We start from the raw sequence: 26,035 nt of genomic DNA on the forward strand, positions 1-26,035 counted from the left end.
GTTTGCTGATGGTGAGCTTCAGTCAGTTCACACACTACACTCGATAAGACCTTATTGACAATATTAAAGAGAGTTATCCCACGATAATTGGCACAGAATTTGGGGTTCCCCTTTTTGTGGTTTGGGCAGACCGCACTAAGTTGCCAATCATCGGGTATGCTTTCGTTCGACCATATCTTACAAAGAATCATCTTCTCAGCTCTTCGTCACCGCATTTAAATAGCTCGGCCGGTAATACTTCGGCTACTGCTGCTTCGCTTTTCTTCAGGTGGGTAATTGCTATTCGAACTTCATCACAGTCGGGCAATGGAACATCTATTCCATCGTCAACGATTGTGGAATCAGTTTCGTCATCTCCAGATGTAACACTTTTACTGCCGTTCAGTAGACTGGAGAAATCTTCCCTTTCCAGTTGGTTTTAATCCATTGCACTTTAATTGCGCTGCCTTATATGGATAAATCCAGTACTATTGTAAATGTCTCATCCATGTCTGGTTTGATACCAAAGCAATGCTGTAACAATACTCCAGCCTCCATGTTCGCCAGACATTGCTTCCGGTGACTTTTTCCCACTTCAAAAAATAAAAAGATCGTTAAAGGGCCGTCGTTTCAAAAGATTGAAGAAAGGCTGTGCCATAAAGTTTGAAGAAATGTTTCGACGATTGGAAGGCGACAATAATAATATAGGCAAATGGATAAATATATTTTCTTTTCTGTTATTTTTTAAACCCACCTATACAGCAAATGTAAATTATAACCCGATTTCGCTGATTTTCAAATTTCTGAACTGCACTTTGGTCAAATTGGTGCAGTATTTTAGGATGTTTACATGAAAATTTGCATTTAACTTATGGCAAAGCGTCTCTTCTTCAAATCTGATCAGGCCCATGTACTAGACTAACAACCATCCGTCATTAAATGCGGCGTTTCTGATGTGGTTCTTCACGTAGCGTTTTTAGTAGTTTTTATATATAGAAGGCCAATATTTTAGGAATCATAGAACTAGAGCTTACGGTAATTGGACTCCTGGAAAGCTTTTGATATAAGGCGGAATCTTTTAGCTTAGAAGTTTATTATTTAAAGTTTATATAAAGTGCTGCTTTATTGTGTAGGATTGTACTACATATATGTATGTGTGTACTTCTTTAAGTTTACGAAATACTTGTATAGTTAAATGTAGTTCAAAAATTATGCTTTGCCCTTTTGATGAAATTTTTCATGCAATTGAATTTTTAAAATCCAATTAAGAGCATTTTCTCTTACGAGACTTTGTGCAACTCAACTGCTTCCACGTTATTCATCAATCACAGCAAATATTCAATCACAGCAAATGCAAAAATGCTATCGCCGAAGGAGTCTGAAAGGTCCTTCCCTCATAGTCCCTCCCTCATAGGTATTTGCCACATTTGGCATTGAACTTTTATTTTCTCGTTACTGCTATTTAACTTTCCGCGCAGCTATGCTGATTGATATCAGGGAGAATCGTTAGTTTGCAATTTTCAACATGAACACGCTTCGCACGCTAATGTTGTTGTTGTTAATGCTTAAGTACGTGGCAATGAATCGAAAATAAAAGTGCAACTGTGAAGTGGAATATGCAAAAATTCGAACGCTTGAGCTGTGGTACTGCATTCGTGTATTCTGAGTTATTGCAAGCGGTACCTTGCAGCAGCGGGAGTCGAAAGAATATATATTTGCAGCAGCGAATATGGCAAAGGGCAATCGAGTGGCGGCGAGCAGCGAGCCATCACCGCAGAACACTAACACCATGCATCATGCCTTGAGACCATGTAAGTACATGCAGCTTCCCACACGCAGCTGGCGACCGCAGCGTGCGTCATATTGCATCCACATAATGCATATTATCAATTTTTGATTTTTTTATAAAAGTCTTGTAACATTTCGATTCTTGTGTATTTACATAGTTATGATGATCTCACAAGTGTTGGCCACGTTGCCGGTGAGTGGTGCGTGCCGCAAATCGTATGCGGAGCGCGTTCACTTCAGCTGGTGCACGCTCATATCATGCCTTTCCCTCATCATGATCGCCTTTTCACTCATCGATGTGGTGCTCTCGACGAAAGTGGTGATGGAGTTCGGCCTGAAGCTGTACACAGTGGGTAAAATATTAATGAAGATTTGTGGTAGCAGCACGCCCCAAGTCTCCTGTGCTTCTGTGCTTGTGTCTACATGAGTACTTGCTCGCTCAAGGGCGTTTACTTTTCCCCATAATCGGTATGTATGTTTCTTGCAGGTCCTTTCAGCTTCAGCATCATATCGGCGGTGAGCGTCAGCAGCTTTTTGCAGCTCGCACGAAAATGGCCAGATCTGATAAAGCATATGTATCGCTGTGAACTTTCTGTGTTTCTACAGAAATCCTATGCCAATGGAGAATCCCGTAACTTCACTAATAATGTTCGTAAATTTGGTGCTATTTTACTTTTCGGTGCAGCAAGTAAGCAATTTTGCCAATATCCATTTTGTTGCATTTGAAAGAATTTCGGCTTTCGTAGTGGAGCACTCTGTGTACATTGGAACTGCAATTTTCAATAATGATTTTCAAATTAAGAAGTGCAATTTAACGGTGGATTTTTGGAAAAATTATTACATGCGCGAACGTTTGCAGATTTTTTCGATATTCAACTACCACGCATGGTTGATTCCATTGGTGCAGGTAATTGATTTCCACTCAGGTAAATGATGTGCTTGTTAAGAAAAACAACAAAAAGTAAACTTCGACTGTACAGTTGTTATAATACCCTTTACAGGTGCTTATTTCCAGTTTGTATGACAGCTATATTCTATAGTAGACCGGAATGAACAATCCCTTCGGAAATTATAGCAAGGGACTAAGTACTAATCTGTGCCGAATTTGGTGAAGAAACTTCATCAAATTAAAAAGTTTTTCATACAAGGACTTGAGTTTAATAGTATATAATATTCTATAGTTGTTAGATGTGAACGATTTTTTCAGAGATGGTAGCAATGCCTTCAGTAATAGTATCTGCCAAATTTGGTGTATATAACTCGTCTAATTAAAAAGTTTAACGTACAAGGGGTTGAGTTTGATCGGTCAGTTTGTATGGCACCTATTGACTATAGTATCGATTTGAACAATTTTTTCGGATATTATTATGTGCCATTAAGTACTAATCTGTGCCGAATTTGGTGAAGAAACTTCGTCAAATTAAAAAGTTTTGCATACAAGGTCTTGAGTTCAAAAATACTATTTGTATGGCAGCTATATTCTATAGTTGTCCGATATCGACAGTTCTGACGAATGAGCTGCTGCATGATCTTCACCGAAAGTTCCTGACAATTCAAAAAGGCTTTCGAGGTATGTCCGGTTAAGTTCAAAAGACGTAAATAATTGCGAATCTCTTGTAGTAGCATCCTGCTTAGTTGAACTAGGTGAAATCAAAGGTTTATTGAGTGTATGATAGGTACACTTTTCTCGAATTAATAAAGAAGTCTGAAAGAAATGTAGAAATATAATGATAACTTAATCTTAGCAAAAAAGTGAACAGATTATCTAAGTTGTTGTTTGATATGAAATGATTTTGCGAGAGCGCATAACTCAGACATATCGCGGAGAGAATTGCTGAACAGTGGGCAGCTGTTTGAAGTAAATTAACTATATTTCTTTTCAGTGGATTACCATATCGACTACCTTTGCTTGGAACTATGTAGATATATTCTTAAGCATGATCTTCCGTTGCTTTGCGATACGTTTCCGACAAATGCATTGGCGAATTAAGCGACATGCGAAAAAGGTAAATAAGATCCTAAGCTTCATAACTATATGTTAGTCTCAGGTTTTGTCACAAACCTGACTTAAATTTGCAATAGATGTTGCTATTTTCACTTATAATTATCTGCACAGCTTTACATTGCTTTACGCATATTCATTGCTTTAAATAATTTTTTGTAATCCTCAGCAAATGCCTGATGACTTCTGGCACGAGGTGCGTAACGATTTCATGAGCCTAGTAGATTTGCTGCGTCTTTTCGACGATGGAATGTCAACCTTGATACTTGTGTCTTGTTGCAATAATCTCTATTTTATATGCGTGCAAATATTTCATAGCTTCAAGTAAGTTATATTCCGTCACATATGTAGTAACTGTTTGATTTACTTTGCCTTTGAAAGTTACAAATAGAAAAAGCAATGGTTAGGAATTACTAATAGTAGAACTCTTAGTCTTTAAAAGCCACTATCTTCAAAGAGATAAATAAGAATAGAATTATTATTTTTATTTAATTTTTTTCTTAGCTCGTTAATATGCTAGATATTGGTCTGCCACGCAGTAATAAAATATTCAAATTGCGTGAAACAGTAGTGGAAAGACCAAAATTCAAGTAATGGTCAGTCATAGAAAATATGTGGGGCATTCTTAATCTGTATACAAAATCATTGCCATAAAACTTGAAATTAAGAAATAATGTTTTCAGAAATAATGCTTGAATGAAATATCATTAAAACCACGATTATATTCTTCAGCCACTACTACTTTGACTAGAAATTGTCAAAACTTATACCAAAAATTTTAAATTATAGTTCCCAAGAAAACGCTTGAATAAATCTACGAAAAGTTATTAAACTAAAATTTAGAATTTACCAATTCCTCTCTGCTAATAAAAAACAAAGCGTTTTATTTATTTTTGTCTGGTGTCTCAAACCAAGTTCTTTGTATATGGTATCTCAAACAATACATATTAAGAGTGATCCATTTCGGGGTTCGCCGACTTTTTTAAAGAAAAAACATAAAAAAACTTCAAATTTAATGGTGAATGTTTATTAATTTGAAAGAACATTCTTTGGAATTTGTTTTTTGAAAATTATCTCTTTCAAATATTGGTCGTGGTTACGTCTCAGATGGTCCATCCGTTGAGTCCAATTTTCGATGACTCGTTCGAGCTTATCGACTGGTAACTGGCGAATGATACGCATGATGTTTTGCTGTAAGGTCTGAATGGAAGCGAGATTGTCCGCATAGACTTTACATATCTCTACAGGAAGAAGTTTAACGGTGTGATATCATATGATCTTGGTGGCCAATCGTCCGACCCAAAACGTGTAATTATCGGCTCACCGAAGTGTTCTCTTAATAAATCCATTGATTGATGCGATGCGTGTGAAGTGGTGCCGTCTTGTTGAAACCAAATGTCGAGATCACCAGCTTCAATTTCAGGCCTCAAATAGTCGTTTAACATGGCGCGTTAATGGTCGTCATTGACGGTTACGTTCTCACCGACATTTTGGAGAGATATGGACCGATGATTCCACCGACCTACAAACCACACCAAACGGTTGTTTGTTTGTTTGTTGGATGAAATGGCAACTCTTGAATCTCAATTATGTTTGTTTACATACCCATTGAGCGAGAAATAGATCTTTTCGCTGAACAAAATTTGGGCGAATATTATCCAATAATGAATGATGGGTCTGAAGATTGGTGATGGTGTTGCGAATAGTACGTTCAGTAGGCCGATTATGTTGACCATAAGTTGAGCGTAGCGCGTAACAAATTTTTTACAGAACGTGAAATTTCACAATAAAGTTGAACGTTTTGTAAACGTTGTTCAGGCGTAAGTCCTGTCATGATAAAATGCCAAACAATACTAAACAAAAACAGCATGGCAACTTGACACAACTCAGGCATGATCTGTCGAAGAAATACCATTGGAAAAAGTGCCTCTACTTGGAACATCCGTGAGATCGAATATTAGCACTGCTTGAATCAGTGGAATTTGTCTGTGGAAATACCTAAGTTTGAAATAAAGAGACATTTCTGGGCTATAATTAAATCTATGATATACTCACTAGGTACCACGACAAAAATATATGGGACAGCAACATCATAGAGATAATAGTGTAGTCTTTAGTAATACAGAATACATTTTGTTTTAAATTACTTTACGCTGTCTATTGATTGCAGCAAAATTGTAAAATCTTATTTAGTTATAAGAGTTTCTGTTGAGTAAGAGAAGCGAATGCAATGAGAAACGCTTTAAAATGTTAAAATATTTTCAACAATATTATTTTCGTCCTTTATTGAATATATTTTCTTGAACAGCTGATTGATCGATTTGTTTTTATTTCATGATAAATACAAAAATATCCTGCAACTGTCTGACACAGCGACTCACAAATTTTGTTACTGCTTTATCTTTCTTACCTCTGCCACACAGCAACCGAGACAACTTTATGAAAGAGTTTTATTTTTGGTTTTCATTGCTCTTCGTGTTGGTGCGCATCTTAACAATGATGCTGTCAGCCGGTGCGGTGCATGACGAGGCAAAGCAAATAATGTCGACTATGTATGAGATCCCAACGAAGTTTTGGTGCCTTGAAGTGAGTAAAATATGTGTTTATACGTATTCGTACAAAATCGCTTGTCCACGTATGCGTTCTCATGCCAAGACTTTTTTCCTTCGAGTATTTATTTGTACGAAACATTACGAATTTATTTCAACATTCATTGTACAGCTTTGGAAAACTATTGTTCTTATTTTCTAGCTGAGACGTTTAAACGAAATCATCGTACACGACTTGGTTGCTTTTAGTGGCAAGAGTTTCTTCTTTCTGACGCGTCGCCTCATATTTGCGGTAAGTGAGTCATCATTTTTAGACAATCAATGAACCATTCACTGAAATACACGCATAGATATTATATTGTGCACTTCTATGCTTATCCATGCGGTGAAATAGCTTGAGCGGGACATGTGAAAATTGAGATTTTTTCTAGAATACATGTTTACGGTCTAGTCATTTAGGAAAGTGAAAAGTGAGAACCTGTCTTTTAATTCGCTGAACTATGTCAATGACCATAAATCTTTCACAGAACTTTTTTCTCGAAAACTCGCAACGTCGACTCATCAGTTGTTGTCATCGCCCAAGCCTCTGCACCATATAGCAGGACGAGAATTATGAGTGACTTATAGAGTTTGGTTTCGACCAGCTGGGTAGCGGCACCTTCCCAGTTAAGAGACCGGACATTCCAGGTGCATGCCCTTAAATCATAGTCCTTAATTTGTTTCTCATGGTCGTCATCAAAAGGGGGGTCACTCATCCGATGCTTGTTCGTTTTCATTGGGTGCGATTTTTACGTGGCGGGTCCCAAACCCAGCGCACAACCCTGCGGAGGGGATGTTTCGCCTTCTCACTTTAGCTCGCCTTCAAACGGATGTTCTCAGGCTACCCAAAGGATACTTGGTTAAAGACCGGAAGTATTGAGCTCCTTGAGCCATATATAAAATAATCGTTTCTGGCCACTCCCAAGTGAATGGCGATCAGGGATTCTCCTCACTTGCATGAACTTCTACACATGACTCCATCCTCCAAGTAAATTTTTTACTGGTAAAATAATTCGCCTTCGAACCATGCTCCCAGAGGCCTGACGTTGTCCTGGTGAAGCAAAATTCCCATCCTATTGACCAAAGCTGGCCGCTCCCGGGTAGCCGACTTCAAACGGTCTCTTTCTTTGGCAGCAAAGATCATAATTAAGAAATTGGGAGTAGCAGAGCAGCTCATAGTGAATGATTCTCTGTAAATACCGCCAAAAACCTAGCAAATCCATCCTCACCGTCAATCATGGCTCACCGCGAATCAATCAATACCTTTTTTGCTTACCTAGCTGATCCACTTCTCATTACCAGTAATAGTGTGCTTTAGAAACGGATCGGTTCAACAGTGATTCGAGATTACGAAAGAAATCGGTCTAGACTTTGATTTACTTACCATATGCCTATTATAATAATATCCAAATATATAGATATAATTACTATATTACTATTGATTTCCCACTATGCCAACAGTTTTTCCAGTCCTCGAAACATTTTTCATAAGCACTTTTTAGGATCGAGTTCAGCTCTTTCAGCGAATTTTGTTTCATCTCTTCGAGCGACTGAAAACGGGTTCCATTCCGATAATTGCTTGTCAAACTCTTAAACCCTTGTCTCATCGGCAGCTATAATGCTCTCCATGAATGCGGGATCGGAATTCGTACGGTCAAGCCACAGAGATCTGTTTATGGTACTATTTTTGAAAAAAAAAAAAAATCAGCGTTATTGGGACAAGTCGAGAAAGAACGCGTTTCATACCAAAAATATCCATGAAAATCATTCGAACGGACTCGCAAGATATGCCGAGCTCTCTTGCCATCTCTTTAGCACTTACCTGACGATTTTATTTTGACGATAATATTTTCATGAGTTGAAGAAGTTGAAGGTCATCCTGCCTTTAACGATTTTTAGGCCAATTTTGAAGGCTTTGTACCACTCGTAGGCTTGTGTTTTCGATAATCACCGTAAGCCTGCTCCAAAATTCGCAATGATTTGGTTAGAAAAACAAAATTTGAGACAAATTCTTTGTTCGATATTGTTATTCATTGTAAAAATCGCAACGAGCTATTGAGCTGTAGGGACCTAAGCAGTAGCTCTAAACAAACTAGTTGACAGCTTGCCCTCATATTTGGCATAGTAATTTAGGCCAGTCCTACCAACTTAGCGAGGTTTGTTTTGAAATATCATTTAAAGGGGGATTTAGTTGCAATTTGCGTGCGCTTTTTTGTCACAATATATATAATTAAATATACATATTAAATTTACCACAAAGTTTATAGCACCCAGAAGGAAGCGTCGGAGACCTTATAAAATATATACATATATATGAAGTACATACTACATTAACTTTATGATACGCTGAGTCAATTTAGCTACCTGTGACTGAAATAAACCTTCCGTAAATTGATCCGCAAAAATTGCGCGCCTGGCTCCACTGTGCCTCGGTCTGAATATGCACAAACTAGTTCCTCAGTCTTAAAGATATCCATCTGAAATTCTGCATACGTACTTTTCCTCCCAAGCATTTGTCGGAACTGACATTGGACTATTATGCATAGATATAGCTACCATACAAACTGATTGTTCAAAATAATGCTCCTATTTGAAAAACTTTTTTTGTGCAAAATTACGGTACATTTTTTGAACAAATTATGCAAATCGGATCATTATAGCATATATCTACCATACAAACTGATCGAAATTAAGATTTTGTATTGAAATTTTTCAATTTGTGATATATAGCTTCGGTGCACCAAATTCTTCGAATCTTTGTTTGGGTGAAGATAAAAAGCTGCAGACTAGAATCATATCAGTATGAGGGTACATTCATGTATTATTTAGTTCTGAGATACCAATTTTTCCCTTATTTTGTTCGTAGTTTCTTTGGTTTTTGCTAAAATATGACTTTTAAGATATTTCATCGCCAAATGCAATCACTTAAATCCCAAATTTGATTATTCAAGCTCCGTCTTAAGCTATTTCATTGGATTGGTAAATATAGTATATGATTAATATATATGTATGTATATAGTGATGTTTGAAATCGAATATATATACATACATACATATATTCCCTTGTACTCATCAGATGGCTGGCACTATTGTTGTGTACGAATTGGTGCTAATCGATCAGGTGGAGGATAAGGATGTGGTAACAGACTTTTGCACATCACGCAATGTTTAAGCGTTTAGAAAGGCAGACAAGCGAGCCGACACTGTTAAATATGGAATAGCGCACTTTGAAAGATTCAATGTTAAAGGAAACCACCTAAATAATGTGTGTAAAGATAAATTATTTTTTAAACGAAAAGCACATTCGCACTCACTTAAGAATATTAGTCTTTCATAGGCAAATAAAAATAAATATTTATGTTGAATTAATGCAATTTAAATAGCTACATTCATTTATTGACTTGTGGTTAGCGGTTACGTAAGTATATATTATACATGTGGTATAACAAAGCATATTGTTTGACAGTAACAAATTTGAGTTGTGAAATTATGGCTCACACTACTTTTATTTTTGAAAAATTGCGCTGTGTGCTCCTATTGGGGATTGCAATATAATTAGTTTCAAAACGTTGGGAAATCTTGAACAGCAATTCCCTAATAAAGTCTGGGAAACCCGCCAACGTAGGGCAATCTTATCTCGATAACTCTCTTTTCACCAGTAGTGTAAGCACTTGAATCCTTCTCACTCTTGACTTCCACTCAAACCATAGCTCTTTGCGCCATAAACGCCCAGATTACGCCATAAACTCCCGTTAAATTTATGCAATGCTTTCGACACAGTCAAATATGCAACGCTACTAGAAGGCATCGAACTATCTGCGCTATCTCTAGGACGGAAGAAGTAGACTATGAACTATTGAGCGGTCCGTAATCATCCGTACTATTTCGAGGACAAAACTCTAAGTTATGAAGGATTAATCGGGGGGTTTCGGAGGGTGGACTCATCTCTCCACTACTGTTTAACTTCAATATTTCGCAACTCTTGTAACATCCACATTTTATGGAGATAATTGTACGGTAGTGCGGGATTAAAAGTTAAAAAGTTAGAAAGTAAACAAGTGTTCGAAAGTGAACAACATTCTCACCGACCTTTCGCGCTTGCTCTCTGCAAGGAGACTGATGTTCTCATCACTAAATTCCTATATTCACGAACTGGACGAAGGAGAACAGTCTGGATCTTAATATCAGAGGCGATGACATTGAAATTCCGACTGAAAACAATCCTAATATGGACAGCCTGTGTTCCTTCACTTCGCATATGAAGGCGATTATTGCCAAAGCATAGGCTCGCAATAAGTCGCTGGCCGGTAACACAAGGAAAAGTAACGTTGTGGGCAACACTCCCGCAGTACTGATATAGTCGCCTGGACGTAATGAAACGTAGACATAGAAGCTTCAGATGTACTGCACTCCGTACCACCACAAGATACCCTCTGATATCTCTTGTAGAACGGTTATAAAGTTCTTCCTGATAAGGAACACAATGCAGTCACTGCCGACGTCTGCTTGAAGCGGAGCGGCGCACTAGAAGTGTCAAGAGGTAGTTCATAGATTATGCCAAGGTCATTGAACACTACGCCGATTAGACTACAATCGAAACACACTTAAGTCAAGCAGTGACCGCTATTCACAGATTAAGCCTTTAATGCTTTCACTGGCTCCAACCTAGTCAATATAGCGTACTTTCTGTTAAACTGCCACCCATAGAACTATGAGCTCGAGTTGCCCGAGAATTTAGCGCGATCCTTGCGCAACTTCGTTCTGGATACTCCAGAACTTAAACTCCTAATTATCCACAATTAATGCCTATATAGCAAATATAAAGGGTGATCCAGGTAAAGATACCATCTTGAGACCCAGCATTCATTATAGGATAATATTCGACCGAATAGACCACGTCTAGCACGCAGTGAACCAAATATAGCAGACCGTGGAGAGTCGATTCCGCGCTGTACGCAGCAACTCAGATTGAGGTATTTCAAAGAGCTGATAAAGCGAATCGATGTTGCTTAGGAAGGTTGGGCGGCTTCAGTTCTTGCACAAGTTGTATTTTGTACGATTTCATTTTAATATGTCTACGTATGGTCCATCAAGAACGTGATTGTGGAACACTCGGTTACACGTTTTCTCTGTGGCGATACGAGTATGTAAAGTCTAAAGTCTGTGGGAATAATTCCTACTTCAATTGATTATCTGAGACGCAGCCGCGGTCAACACCCCAAAAGAGATAATCTTCATAAAATAAAAGTCAAAGAATAATCGTTTGAATGTTATTATCATTCTCCATTAAATTTAGAATTTCTGCGGTTTTTCTTTAAAAAAGTAGCAGTGTCAAGCTAACTTTAATGACCATCTACATACCTTCATAACAAGGGAAAAGCATAATTTGAAAATTGTTGAGAATAATTCAACATTAATACATGGCACAAAGTCTCTCGCTGGTATCTAAATCGTAATGTGGCAGCAACTCAGTTTGTTATGCGATTTAAACGCTTGGCAGTGAGAGAGAAATTTTTAAATTTGATTAGAAACAAAGAGCAATTTATGCAATTTCCCGCCTTAAACCAAAATTAAGGCAGACATTTTAAGCATTCTTTCTCCCCTGCTTCATGGAGAAATTTTTGGCACATTAAATTGCCTTTATCAAAGCTCGACGTGGCGCTACGAGTCGTCGCAAGGGTGCCATTGTTGTGCACCGACAATTGATGCTATCAAACAATATTCGCCGCGTTATCGCTGCTCGTGGCTTCCTTACACTGGCTGGTTCCCTTCGCTGCGCCCGACGACGGCGCGCGATGTGGATGCTGTTGTGGATTTTCTATTTATGCCAATAAATTCTGTGTGCGCGTCTGTCGCGTTGACATTTATGGTCGGCCACAGCTCCCGGCTACGTTGACGGCAATATGGGTGACAAAAATGTCATTTCAGAAACAGTGCGCACTTGCTGCGACCCACGCTGTTGCGTCACTTTAATCTGATAACAATGTACCTTGTTCTTTAATTTAACATTTTTTTCATATTCATCTTTTTTGTGTTGCTGTCTACAGCATATTTTTGCGTGTATCACTACAGAATTACGGTATGTCTATGCCTAAGCGAAAATATGTTTTTACTTACATTTACATAATTTTCGAATGTTCCAGTTTTCAATCCAAACGGTGGGTCCAAGAATTTCTTAGGGTTTTTTATTGATTGAGAAATGTGATGCGTCATCTTTATGGATATACCATAAATATTTATCAGTTTCCTCATAGTTTGGATATGGCTTTCTAAAGCGGATAAGTACATATTTTGACATATCGTCGCCGGTTATTCCCTGGCAGGTGCGTACAGATTCAAAATGGTTTTTCATTCGAATGAGATTGGTTGTAGCAACATCAAGTTAGTGGCATAGAGCATAGTGTGTGAACAAGGTCTATTTTAAAGAATATTTCTTGATGTCAATTAGCATTTAAAACACCTTCTTGACAGTTAGCTGACGATGCAGACCTTGCTAAATTTATTTATTAATATGCAATGTCAGCAAGCGAACACGCAGCGGTTTGGGGAGCTGCTGATGACGATTGTTTTAAGTTTCTTTCCTAAGAAAAAGAATGTCATAATAATTATTATTTGAGCTTAGCCCAAAATAACTGTTAAGCCAGGTAATATGAATTTTCACATGTATATATCGTACACAAATAAATGGATGATTTAGTGGGTGTCATTCAAGAAACAGAAAGCCATATAGTGTTGTCAAAATTGAATATGAATGTACGGGTAACTAAATTTTTTTGCTAAAAATTATATTAGTTTATTAGGAAATATCACGATGCAATCAGCGAAAGAAAAGTCAAGCAATCTCCGAAGAGTTTAAGTATAGATCAGTATTACTGCCCTCAGAAAGCTTAGCTCTCAAACCGATTACTTAATCGGCTGTTTAGAAGCCTGAAACCAGAAGTAGTAAAGCATTTAACTAGAATGGCTTTTCACTGACTGATTGAATGCATATATATCATAAATATTAGGTTGTCAACAATCTACATTATCTAACTGTCAAGTATCAAGTATTTACCTTTATAATTTTCTGTGATATCTAACTCGTTAACCTTTGTACGACCCTAAAATTACAGCAATCAGTAATAGTAATAATATTCAGTCGTTCGTCCTTTTCGCTGTTTGGATCTTCTAAGTGTAGCCAGGTCCTTCTCCACCTTTTTTTTGGTTTTTGTTTTAAGTAGGGGGAAGCGCCAAAAGCCGGAGTGCGAAACTTTAATCCGCTAAATCTTACCTACTCGCAACTCCAGTTTCTTCCACGGAACCAACTGATTGAATGTTACTTCGTGGGAGCGATAAGACATTTAAGTCTTCTCTATCGATCGGACTGACGAACGCCTACTCTGCTCTATACTATACTTATGTCTTAGTTTTGTCATGAATGAGGCTGACAGCTTTCCACTTCTCAGTGGACTAACACATGAGTGTCGTCAAATTTGCTACCGTTAAACTGCTACTGAGTGTAGTTTTAAGTTTTTCCCTTGTACTTAAAAAGCGAGGATAATAAAATAATATATGCTCAGGGTTTTCAAAGCACTCTTGACACGTCGGACAATTCGGACTAATGTCGTGCCTTCCTCCTGGTCTTTCTAACGAAGTGGAGGTCTTCATATTCATATTATGTCAATGCCGTTATGTATCTCGTATAAAATAAATCATATCATAAATCCTGCGCAGAACCTTTCTCTTGAAAACTCATAACGCCGACTCATCACATGTAGAAATTGGTCTTTGTTCGCCGAGAGATGGCTTTATTCTTCAATTGCCTACTCAGTCCGAAGTAGTACTTGTTGGCAAGAGTTATTCTGCGTTCGAGTCTAACGTTGTTGTTGGTGTTAATACTGGTTTCAAGATAGACGAAATTATGTACGACTTCGAAGTTATGACTGTCAACAGTAGCGTAGGTGCGATGTTGAGGAGGCTTATCTCACGGTAGTTGGCAGAGATTGTGGGGTCTCCCTGTTTGTGGATTGGGCAGAGCACACTTAAATTCCAATCGTTGGGCATGCTTTCGTTCGACTATATTCTACAAAGAAGATGATCCATGGTAAATATCAGTTTTTTGCCTTCATATTTGAACACCTCGGCGGGTAATTGCTTTTCGAACTTCTTCATGGTCGAGCAATGGAACGTCCGCTCCATCGTCATCGATTGGGAATTCTGGTACATCATGATTCAATTATTTCACATTTTAACCTATAAGCAGAATATAGAGGTTTAGGGAAGTACTGAGCCACATTTATCCATTTAGGGCACAAACTATATAATTGTAGGAGAAGACTAGTCAACTTAAAGAAATCAAATGAGTCCATAATTTATTTTATTTAGATGTCTTTACTGCCATTATGTTTTAAATTGATTACGTATAAGTGACTGTCGAGTCAAGCTCGAATAAATTCCAGACGAGATGTCCAATTTTAGAACTGGCAGCAATTGGGATAGTAAGTCAGCAATAAAGGGCTGAATATTCACTTCTAAAGCGTCAATCGTCTCGGGATTATCTGCATAAACACGTGACTTCACATAAAAGCACCACAAATTTTCGAGCGGCGTTAAACTGCACAGTATTGGAGGCCACACCATAGACCCACGACGAGAGATAACGGGGTCAGCAAAAGTTTCTTTCAATAAATTCATTGTTTCGTTGGCTATAAGGCAAGTAGTAAAATTGTTGGAACCAAACGTCGTTGGCAACAACATCTTCTAATTCATTAAGGTACCTTAATTACAATGACCATTAACATGGAGTTAAGTCAATCGGTTGTTCGAAAATCCTGATACTTGTTTTATGGGGACTAGATCAAGCTTACGCACAATTTGATCTATTTTAAGCACAAAGTTATAATGTTATGAGCAAGACATGTTCTGTACTTTTCATTGAGATAATTCAAATATTGGCCGATATATCCAGCACAAAGTCACCTGGAAGCTCGAAAATCCTTATATATAAGGGGACTCAGAGATGTATCGACCCGATTCAACTCATTTTTGATACCCATAACTACTATCGTTTGGAAAGGATTCTCTCTGAATTTCAATTGTATGTATATCTTACACATTGACCGATATTTTTGCCCAATGTCAACTATAGATACTGGGGTCCACATATTCGGCAACCAGGGGCTTGAACAATTTTGTTTGGTTTTGGGAAATTTTTGGTCATAAGATGGCATACTCTAAAGGAATTATTAGCGCAAATTTTTAACCCGTTATATTAATCACTTGTACAGGAAAGTGAAGTAATCAAATCGAATTTATTGATTATTGTGAATTAATTGTGTTACATGAGAAGTAGGTGTGGTTGTAGTCCGATGTCATCCATTTTTACACTGTGACATAGGATCATGAGAATACTTCGTACTAAATATAATCGAAATCGGTCAGTCGAGCCCCGGTTTATGTGATTTCACCATGAAGTAGGCGGTGCCCACCGTTAAATTTTCCCACCGGCTCCCATAAAGCCCTTTCTTATCATCTCGTTGTATATTTGTATGTCTCTGGCGTAATTAGTTATTGATTTATTGCGCTTTTAGTAGTTTTTAACAGTACAGTTTTGTGGGGGGTGAGCGTGGTTATCTTCCGATTTGATCTATTTTCGAAAGAAGTTCTCATAATATTTGCGCCTGCCAATTTGGTTCTTTTAGCTTTAGCGGTTTAGGAGATATGTGTATTAAACTTATTAGAAGAGGTGGACATACCCACTTTTTCATAAGTTCACTTCATAAGTTTTCGGTTTATGGCGTTTTGTGTGCAGTGATCCACCCATCTACGAACTCGCAAATTTTTTTGTCCTGAGGAAACTGCATACCAAGTTTCATCAAGACAGACAGTCACCCGGATTTTAACTTTTCTCATCATCCTGATCATTTATATAGACATTCAGTATATAACCCTATATGTACATATATATTTCGCTTAGTTTTAGGTGATACGTACAACCGTTAAGTGAACAAAACTATTATACTTTGTAGCAACAAGTTGCAAGAGTATAAAAATATCTGGTAAATTATTTTAACCGTTTCAATGTAATAAATTTTCACTAAATAAATCGAAAATTGTTGCAATTTTTTACAAAGAAATTGTCGCATAATGTTTATAATTCCGTATCTTAACGAGTTTCTGCTGTTAAAAATAACAAAGCTATTAAGTGCAGCCTTATTGCCTGCAGGTACAACAACAGCGTTTTGTAATTGCATTTGAATATGCGTCGCAGCGAAGAGTGGGCGTCGTCACATGTCAGCTTAAATATTTAATTTGCAACAATGTTGTAAATGCCCGTGTCCCGGCGAGTAAAGCGCTTTTTCACACGCAGTCAGTAGTGAATGAAATTCGGCAACGGATTGTTGCATATGTGTAGGCGCGCACATATTTATTCGCCGGCAGAAATCATCAAGTGCCCACGCGCGTAAATCTTTAATTAAACGTTGAAAATTTGCAATTCGACATGAAGGTGGCGGCAAACGTCACGAAAAATTGGCTGCAACGTCAGCAAGTGCGCTTACAGAATATCAAAGTGTGGCAGCGTAGTCGCAAAGTGGGCAGCGGGTAGGCAGTGATCTTTAACGCGCGATTATATTTCATATTTCATGCCGGTATTATCATTTTTGCTTACTTATTTCTCAATGCAGTTTGCTTGAACTGAAAGAATGGAGTGCTAAGCCAAAATCGGCAAAACAGCGTAAAAGACAGATTGGCATGGTGCGAGGTGAGCTTGAATTCAAATAAAAAAGTAAAATTATTTCACTTTTATCAACAACATGTTTTTAACATTTCGCGCATTTAGTTATTTCTTATTTTGTATATAACCTTAGTATCAACTGTTTTTCGTGAAAATTCACTTTTAATACTAAATGCCAGTGAATACACTTGCATATCTGAATATACCAGCATAGGTACACAATTGCAGCGAATAAATTAACAGTTTGTGCCAATATTCATAAAATATTTTCATTAGAGTGACAGAATTGTCATGTTGCAGCATTTAAAAATGTCAGCCAATTTTTATTTCATACCATTTTTTTTGCTTGCAGTACGAAATTTATTTCGGCGTGGTACAAAAAAAGATTATGAACATTCGGGCAGTTTTTTGGAGGCCATTGGCCCAGGTAAGTTTTATGTAGAGAAAAAACCCATTCGATTTACATTATAACAAAATTAATATTTTATACGTAAATCAATACACATAGACTTTATTCACATATGTATATCTTTATATATAAAAAGAATGTGTCCCGCTGTTTGACCGCGTTGGACTCCTAAACTACTAAAACGATTTTGGTAAAATTTAGATGGGTCAAACCACGTCAACTCATCCATGGAAATTTCGTAAAATCACCGATTTTGAAAATTAGTAGTTCATTAGGAGCGGTACCAGACGCATACCCAGTGATATAAGTAAATATTTCGTCAAAATTCTGTTTTTTTCTTATAGTCACACTGGCCTACAAAAAAAATCAGTCATACGCACTGGCATACACTAAGTAATGTAAGCTTGTATGGTACTGTCCTGCATGAGGTCCGCCGTTTCAAATATTGGCTTCTAGCAATTTATGTGAATAAACCAATTACACTGCCCTACAAAAAAATTTTTTTGGTTTGGTGCAGCTCTGTGCGCATCAGTAGTCGGTATAGTAGGGAGTATGTATAGACCACATTCCAGCTACTAAATGTTTTTTCTTATTTCTTATGAACAAGAGCAGGTATGGAAAATGTGACTTCGTCGTACTCGTACCAACTCACAAAATACATCCAAAATCAGGTATGAAATCTTAGGCACCAAAATGAGTGTAGGCCAGTGTTATTGAAGGTTGAAATTTAGAGCAGGGTAAAATTGTAAAATTATTTGGTCTTAAACTATTGGCAATAAATCAATGAAATTTTCTGAAGTCAAAGAAAAATATTCGTGTTATATTATAGATATTTTTCACGATCTATTTGTTTAAATAATAATATTTTACATAACTTTTTGTTAAACAGTTGAAATTTTTCATATGTTCTTCACGCTGAAAAAACTGAATGTGACACAACACGCAAAAAATTCACCTTTCATAATCTGCAAAAAATGTTTGTTCATTCAGTTCATTCCAAAGATATTGAATTTTTTATTCCCCTACAGCGCTTAAAACGTATAGCACATCCATCGTTGCTCAATGCGCTTATGCTTTTCTTGCGGCACAGATGTTGAGAGCTTACGACCGCACTGCGCTTATCGGCCAATAAAGCAATGAATGCCATTGATCAACCACCAGATTTGGCTAGATGTGACGTTTTCCTTCACCCAAAACTGAAATTGCCGCTACGTGGAACCCGGTTTCAGTCAATCGAAGATATAAAACAAAATTCGTTGAAGGTGTTGAAAGCCATCTCAAAAAGTGCTTATGAAAAGTGTTTCGTGGACTAGAAGAATCGTTGGTGTAAGTGTTATATTATGACTGACCTTAAGCTCTCTTGATGGTCAATCTGACAACTTATACTTTATCCCTCAGCAATGGCTCGACCGCATTCAACCCAATTTATACATACAAGTAATATTATATGAACATTCTTGTTGCAAGGTTTAAAAATTATTGAAATTAAACCACAACCAAACTTTTTCATATACTTCTTCTTTTTCTTTGGCCCTAAAACCATAGGTCAGAATACAAAACTTTGCCAGTTGCCTCTATCCTTTGCGAGGATGCGCCATTTGTATGTCCCAAGAGCTGACAGGTTGCTATTTACCTTGGTCCTTTTATTGGTTGCGTGGACGCTCTTGCTTTCGTAATCCATCATTGGACATCGAATTAATATCCATTTTTCGCTGAGGTATCATTTTCCATGCGGGTGTTATAGCCTAATCAGCGTATTCGTTTTAGATTTGAATGAATTTTGGGTGCTTTTGGATTTTTATGCATTTAACTTTCATGTCGCTGTAGAGCTCATACAGTTCGTGGTTCCTTCTTCGTCGATATTTATCACTCACGCGGACGGTTCAAAGACCTTGCGAATAACAGTTCTCTCGAATGCTCCAATGCCGGGAATAATGGGAGACCTCTGTAACGTAATTTTCGCAAGTGGAATCGGCTTCTCAGTAGCTTACCAAATGAAGACAGTGATTATTTGGAATTTATATACCTTATATAGGTTAAGATGTGCGAAATTTTTTTTAGTGTTAAATATTAATAAATTTGTTCATCTATCCCCATATCCCTAAGATAATGACTAGATTTATTTCTCCGGAGTGCATTTTCCCTCAGAAAAACTCTGATAGCAGAGCCTTGAGCTCACTTGCCGTGCATTCAGCCTTGGTGAAACAATCACAGTCAACTGTAAAGCTGACAAGCTGATAAGGAAAGGCACTCTCGCCCCGTTATCAGTAGAATGGAAACGGATCGGCGCACTCCTCTCCTCGTGTGTTCTACTACTGGATTAGTTGAGTTTCGCGGAAACTTGACTAGTGCTGGGCTACCACCTGTTCTGTCGCAAGATCCTTCTGTAAAAAGTAATATTTACATCACTTTGGAGAACGTTCCAACCTTTTAGTCTGGATACTAAAGTTCGGAAGGCTTAGATCTCGAACTAAGTCATTAAGTTCATCCTGTGAAAATAGATGCGGCACTGTTGAACATCCTGGTAAATCAAATAAAGGATTGCCTTTGCGGTTTCTATAACATCACTTGAAGAGCTAGTCGATTCTAGTTCTTCATTGAAACTCCAAGGTTCTGGTGCTTTTGGAATAGGAAGTTGTTCACTGGAAGTTTAACTCGTCTTAAAGCTGATGGTAAATTACAGTACTTAACCGTATGTTTAGACTTCGGTCCAATACCTTTAATATTCGTGAGGTATTCGTATTCCTCTTATCGTGTGTCCTACTACTGGACTAGTTGACTTTTGTGGAAACTTGACTAGGGCTGGGCTACCATCGGTTCTGTCGCAAGATCCTTTTGGTCCCAGATCGATGGTAAGTGAGCCAGTTATCGCTTTGCCCTTGGTAAGGCTAGCCTCTAATTAGATGTGCGGGTTCTAACTTCAAATGCTCTCTCGGCGTCCATGCTCTAAGGAACTGCAAGGTAGAAGAGAGATCGAAACATCTCAGCACTTGCTTTTAAATTTTCCCGCAAATGCGAGATCGAGGCTTAAACACTTGGGAGCACACTTTCAGATATATCGCCGAACTGGTGGGAATGTAGGAATGAGTTCAATTTTTATGGCTTCACAAAGGACTGCACATAGTAGTCCAAGTGTAATCTCTGGATTAGCCATCATATCTAACCTAACCTAACATAGATCAACTAACACATATGTGGTCTCGATAAGGTCATCCCATGTGTTGCGAAATTTGAAGTTTCGTTTTCAAATCTAAGTTTTTTCTCAGTTTTGCTGCTAGCTCAGTTCTTCGCCTTGATGCCTGTTTGTGGCATATTATCGAAAACTGCTTCGGAGGTGTATTTTTCGTGGAAATCTGTGCGCACATGCTACGCAATGCTGGTGATTTTTTGCCTTGGACCGGCCAGCCTGTGCACCATCGCCTTTGCTTTTCGCGAAAGATTTAACTTCGATACAGTGGGTAAGTTCACAGCATAAACGTTAATTTCTTATAAAGCCCTTAGTTTATATATTAATATATAAATTTTTGCTTTGTTTTTGTTTGCAGAAGCGATCGTCTTTTATGTTTCAATATTTCTAATAGCAATGGCATTTTTTCAATTGGCCCGCAAGTGGCCGGCGTTAATGGTGCAGTGGGAGAGTATTGAGTCCAAGTTGCCGCCGCTGAAAACGGAAATGCAGAGAGCAGCATTGGCCCATCGCATAAAAATGATCACTTTGGTGGCGACTATGTGCTCCATGGGTGAGTGTAATCTGCAGCTACCTCCGCGAGAGTGTTAAGCGATTGCTTTCATTTCATTATTTCACTTTCGCTGTGCAGTGGAACACTTGCTTAGCATGTTGGGCATTATCTATTATGTGAATGGGTGTCCCACAATACCAGGGCACCCTATCCGGAGTTTTCTATATACCAACTGGTCGCAGTATTTCTACTTCTTTGATTACACCGATTGGGCGGGCATCTTCGGCAAAGTGTTGAATGTGTTATCGACGTTCGCATGGAATTTCAATGACATATTCGTGATGGCAGTGAGCGTGGCGCTCTCTGCACGTTTCCGCCAACTTAACGAGCATATGTTGCGCGTAGCTAAGCGGGTAAGCTGACCATTATTTGTTGCTCTTTTTGTTGTTATTAAATGTTTTAGTTTTCACACTCGTTCGAGCACATCTTATACTATATTCTTCATTTGTGTGTTGTCTAGGTTTGATATACTTATTAAGAAAATATTAACGGCGGCTCGCTCATTTCTTTTCAGCCAACGAGCGAGAAATTCTGGATTGAAAATCGCATAAACTACCGTAATTTGTGTAAATTATGTGAAGCAACTGATGATACGATTTCGATAATCACACTGCTGTGTTTCTCTAATAACTTGTTTTTCATCTGTGGTAAAATTCTTGAGAGTCTACAGTAAGGTTTGCAAACATACTCTTTTGTATTTAATGTATAGTATATAAACTTTCGAAAATCTAATTTATTTAACTCGGTTTGATGGAGGATTGGTTACAAGTTCCTAGACCGCTTGTGATAATATTAAAATTTCAGTGATTATATGCTCTAACGGCGTTGGATACCAAACATAAAAAGATTTATTGATGATAAACAAGTATTTTGCTGTAATATTAATTATATCAGTAGTTCCTGAGATATGGTTTTTGGTCCATAAGTGGGCGACGCCACGCCCATTTTCAATTTAAAAAAAGCCTGGATGCAGCTTCCTTCTGCCATTTCTCCCGTAAAATTTAGTGTTTCTGACGTTTTATGTTTGTCGGTTAACGCACTTTTAGTGATTTTCAACATAACCTTTGTATGGGAGGTGGGCGTGGCTATTATCCGATTTCTTCCATTTTTGAACTGTATATGGAAATGCCTGAAGGAAACGACTCTATAGAGTTTGGTTGACATAGCTTTAGTAGTTTTCGAGATATGTACAAAAAACTTAGCAGGGCGCGGGGCCACGCCCACTTTTCCAAACAAATTACGTCCAAATATGCCCCTCGCCAATGCGATCCTTTGTGCAAAATTTCTCTTTAATATCTTTATTTATGGCTTAGTTATGACACTTTATAGGTTTTCGGTTTTCACCATTTTGTGCCCATCTTCAAACTTAACCTTCTTATGGAGCCAAGAAATACGTGTACCAAGTTTCATCATGATATCTCAATTTTTACTCAAGTTACAGCTTGCACGGACGGACGGACAGACGGACAGACAGACATCCGGATTTCGACTCTACTCGTCACCCTGATCACTTTGGTATATATAACCCTATATATCACTCTTTTAGTTTTAGGACTTACAAAAAAACGTTATATGAACAAAACTATAATACTCTCCTTAGCGTTTTAACTTCTACTGTTTTCTTTAGTACAAGTTCCGTTGCTGGCCACGTTTTCTGGTCAAAAGTCTTAACTTATAACAGTATTTAATTTTCTTTTTAGAAAGAAGCCATCTTTTTCACATACAATGTACTTTTGGTTCTCTTTGGGCTTCCTCTTGATGCGCACCTTAATGTTGTCGTTATATAGTGCTGAAATTAATGATGAATCAAAACGGCCGCTGGTAGTATTTCGGAGTGTGCCAAGTGTGTCCTGGTGCCGTGAGGTAAGTGCTCGCTGTTTAATTCGTTTGCAAATCGCTTATATTATGGCATAAAGCTTGGGTTCGTACATGAGCAATTAAATATTATGGAACGTGGATGAGGTGAATGTACATCTCATTCAATCTTGGGTTTTAGTTAGTCTTAACGGTCAAAAAACGAGTGTATATATTTAACAGCTGTCGGATCATTAGTTGGAGATTGGTCATAATGCGAGTTATCTTGCCTATTTGAGCTCCTGTAGACTGTAAAGGTTCTCTGTTGGCCATTATGGTGGAGTGGCGGCGCAGTGCGCGAACTAGGTGGAGACTGCACAGCCGTAGAGGCTAAGGTCGCAGTAGTGTGTTGGCAGCATGGAGCCACGTAACTCGTGGTACACTCCCTGTGTGCCTTAAGACTTGAGCAGGTCTTAAGATGGCTCCATGCTAAGGCATGTATTACATCTTACTGAGATGGAGTTTGAATGGAGCCTTTTGGTGCAGACGCAGCAGAAGAAATCCTCAATGCCAGCACAAGCCAGGAGGATACGGAGCAACCTTTCGGCAAGGCGTTGCTCCAGTGATCCAGATCTAAACGGGGTTAGATCTCTGAAAGTACAGCCCTTCGGTCAATTCCGTTAACATAGAACCGGATGTTGTGGGAATTGATAATCGGGCAATGTAATCGATGACATGTGCTCAAACGTAAACGGATATCACTTCGGCCTTTCTTGCTTCTTCTCTCCCACTATATCCACAACGACCTAATTCACAAACTGGACGAATGAGTACAAACACGACCTTTATATCGCAGTCGACGGCATTAAGAATCCGACTCACACGATTACTGCTTGTTGTTGACAACATACATGACAATCGGCCGGCCGGTTTTCAAATAGTGAGAGGCAGACAAAGAAGCTACAAACATGTCAGACCACTGCATTCCGGACTACGACAGGATGTCTCTTGATGTCTCCTCTCCAAGCAATTTCTGTTAAGGTCATCCCTGCAGTCACCTGCTTGGAGCGAAACCACCTCCCGGAGTATGTAGAGATCATTTCTCAACTACGTCTACGTCATCTGACAAATGTGTCGTCTTAAAAAACTCCAGAATGAGTGAGTTAATGTTTTACGAATACTACGGGTATAACAAAATGCAGAATTTATATTGAGCAATAATCTTAAAGTGAATTTAGAAAGGATAAAGCTATTTATTTAAAAGAATACTCCCGGAGACAAAAATCAACTTGTATTATCCCTTTCGTTTCAGTCACTCTCCTATTTTATGTTTAGTATTGCTGAAGAAGTTTCTTTTACTAACTTCATGTATTTAGTAGCTAAAAGAAATTTGCATAGGTTTATTACAAAAATGAGGTTCTGGCTTTGATATAGCCTATTGAAAAATATTCATATATATGTACATAACAACATTGATACGTATTTATTATTTTATTTTCTCAATTTCTATTGCGGAATACCCATACTCACGTTGCGGTGCCACTTACTTCCACATATGCTGGCAGCTTAAACGCTTCTCGGAAGAAGTGACCACAGATGTTGTTGCGTTGTCAGGCATGAAATTCTTTCATCTTACCCGTGGTCTTGTGCTTACGGTAAGTAAAACGTATGAATGTTTGTATTTATTTGCATATGTATGTTATACTGTTCATTTGATGTGAAAGCAATATAAAAAGGTGATCCATTTCGAGGTCCCCTACCTTTTCAAAGAAAAAACACAGAAACTTAATATTTAATTGGTAGTGTTTATTATCATTCGAAAGAACATTCTATCGCATTTTGGCTGTGTCTCAGATGCTCCAATCGTTGAGTTCAATTTTCGATAAGTCATTTGAGGATTTCGAATGTTAACTAGCGAATGAAGCGCGTGATGTTTTGCTCCAAGGCCTGAATCGAAGAGGGGACTATCCCATAGACTTTAGAATTTACATATCCCCACAGAAAAAAGTTTAGCGGCGTGATATCACACAATCTTTGTGGCCAATCGATCAGCCAAAAACGTAAAATTGTCTGCTCACCGAAGTGTTCTCTCAATAAATCCATTGACTGATGTGATGTGTGGGAAGTGGCGCCGTCTTGTTGAAACCAAATGTCGCGAGCTTCAAATAGTCAGTTATCATGGTGCAATAGCGGTCGCCATTGACGGTTACGTTCTCAGCCGCATCATTTTTGAAGAAATATAAACCGATGATTCCACTGGGTCACAAACTACACCAAACCGTTGTTTTTTTCTGGATGAAATGGCAGCTCTTGAGTCTTTTCAGGTTGCTCTTCGTCCTAAATTCGTCAATTCTGCTCGTTTATACGCCCATTTAGCCGGAAATGGGCCTCATCGATCGAGCTGATCAAAATTTTGCTAGTAAACGTCGGATATTCTTGGAACTTTTTAAGACTCCTTGGATTGAAGAGATGTCAAACAATCCTGAACAAAAATAATATGAGAGCTTGATACGACTCACGCGTGATCTGTCAAAAAATACTATTGGAAAAAGTATCTCTACTTGGATTACCCGTTATTAAAACCTGTGATTAGCAATCACATTTGGAATTCCATATAGATAGCTTTAAATTGATCATTTAGAGACATATGTCATCATTTGAATAAGACATTGAATATAAATCACTCAAATCAGAACGTTGAGAATAGCGATTCTTTTGAAGTCATATGCACGAAAGTCTATAACATCGTATCTTACTTATGGGTGATAAATTTGGCAGTTTTATAAATTCTAACTGGTCGGCCAGACAGAGATCAATGATCTGAAAAAAGTCGGCTATAAAAATGTAAGATGGCTGTCGGAGATATCCTTGTTTTCTGGATATATACAGGTAAAATATGGTTATTTATACATAAAGTCGATGACATGGTATTGATCAAGATAAAGAACTGTCTACGTGTACGTAATTACGTCCATGTGGAATAAAAAGGAAGAAGATATCAACTACAATGTTCTAATATCG

The 26,035-nt window shown here is 38.0% G+C and overlaps 2 protein-coding genes across 2 annotated transcripts in view; both read left to right on the forward strand.

Moving 5' to 3' along the window:
* Positions 1 to 1,708: 1,708 nt before the first annotated feature.
* LOC120777153 (gustatory receptor for sugar taste 64c-like) lies at positions 1,709 to 9,575 on the forward strand. Its single transcript, XM_040108298.1, has 9 exons — positions 1,709 to 1,790; positions 1,926 to 2,120; positions 2,255 to 2,455; positions 2,514 to 2,674; positions 3,651 to 3,773; positions 3,939 to 4,093; positions 6,193 to 6,355; positions 6,521 to 6,610; positions 9,434 to 9,575. The coding sequence occupies exons 1-9, from the start codon at positions 1,709 to 1,711 to the stop codon at positions 9,527 to 9,529; spliced, it is 1,266 nt and encodes a 421-aa protein (XP_039964232.1). The 3' UTR covers positions 9,530 to 9,575.
* Positions 9,576 to 16,837: 7,262 nt separating this feature from the next.
* Positions 16,838 to 26,035, forward strand: part of LOC120777154 (gustatory receptor for sugar taste 64b-like) — a 17,498-nt gene continuing 8,300 nt past the window's right edge. Inside the window, exons 1-7 of the mRNA XM_040108299.1 lie at positions 16,838 to 16,938; positions 17,022 to 17,098; positions 17,424 to 17,498; positions 20,747 to 20,938; positions 21,026 to 21,220; positions 21,299 to 21,573; positions 21,735 to 21,867. Of these exons, the coding sequence (XP_039964233.1) occupies positions 16,838 to 16,938; positions 17,022 to 17,098; positions 17,424 to 17,498; positions 20,747 to 20,938; positions 21,026 to 21,220; positions 21,299 to 21,573; positions 21,735 to 21,867 (1,048 nt within the window). The remainder of the gene's footprint in view (positions 16,939 to 17,021; positions 17,099 to 17,423; positions 17,499 to 20,746; positions 20,939 to 21,025; positions 21,221 to 21,298; positions 21,574 to 21,734; positions 21,868 to 26,035) is intronic.

Source organism: Bactrocera tryoni, chromosome 5, assembly GCF_016617805.1.
Source record: "Bactrocera tryoni isolate S06 chromosome 5, CSIRO_BtryS06_freeze2, whole genome shotgun sequence".
Taxonomy (NCBI): Eukaryota; Metazoa; Arthropoda; class Insecta; order Diptera; family Tephritidae; genus Bactrocera; species Bactrocera tryoni.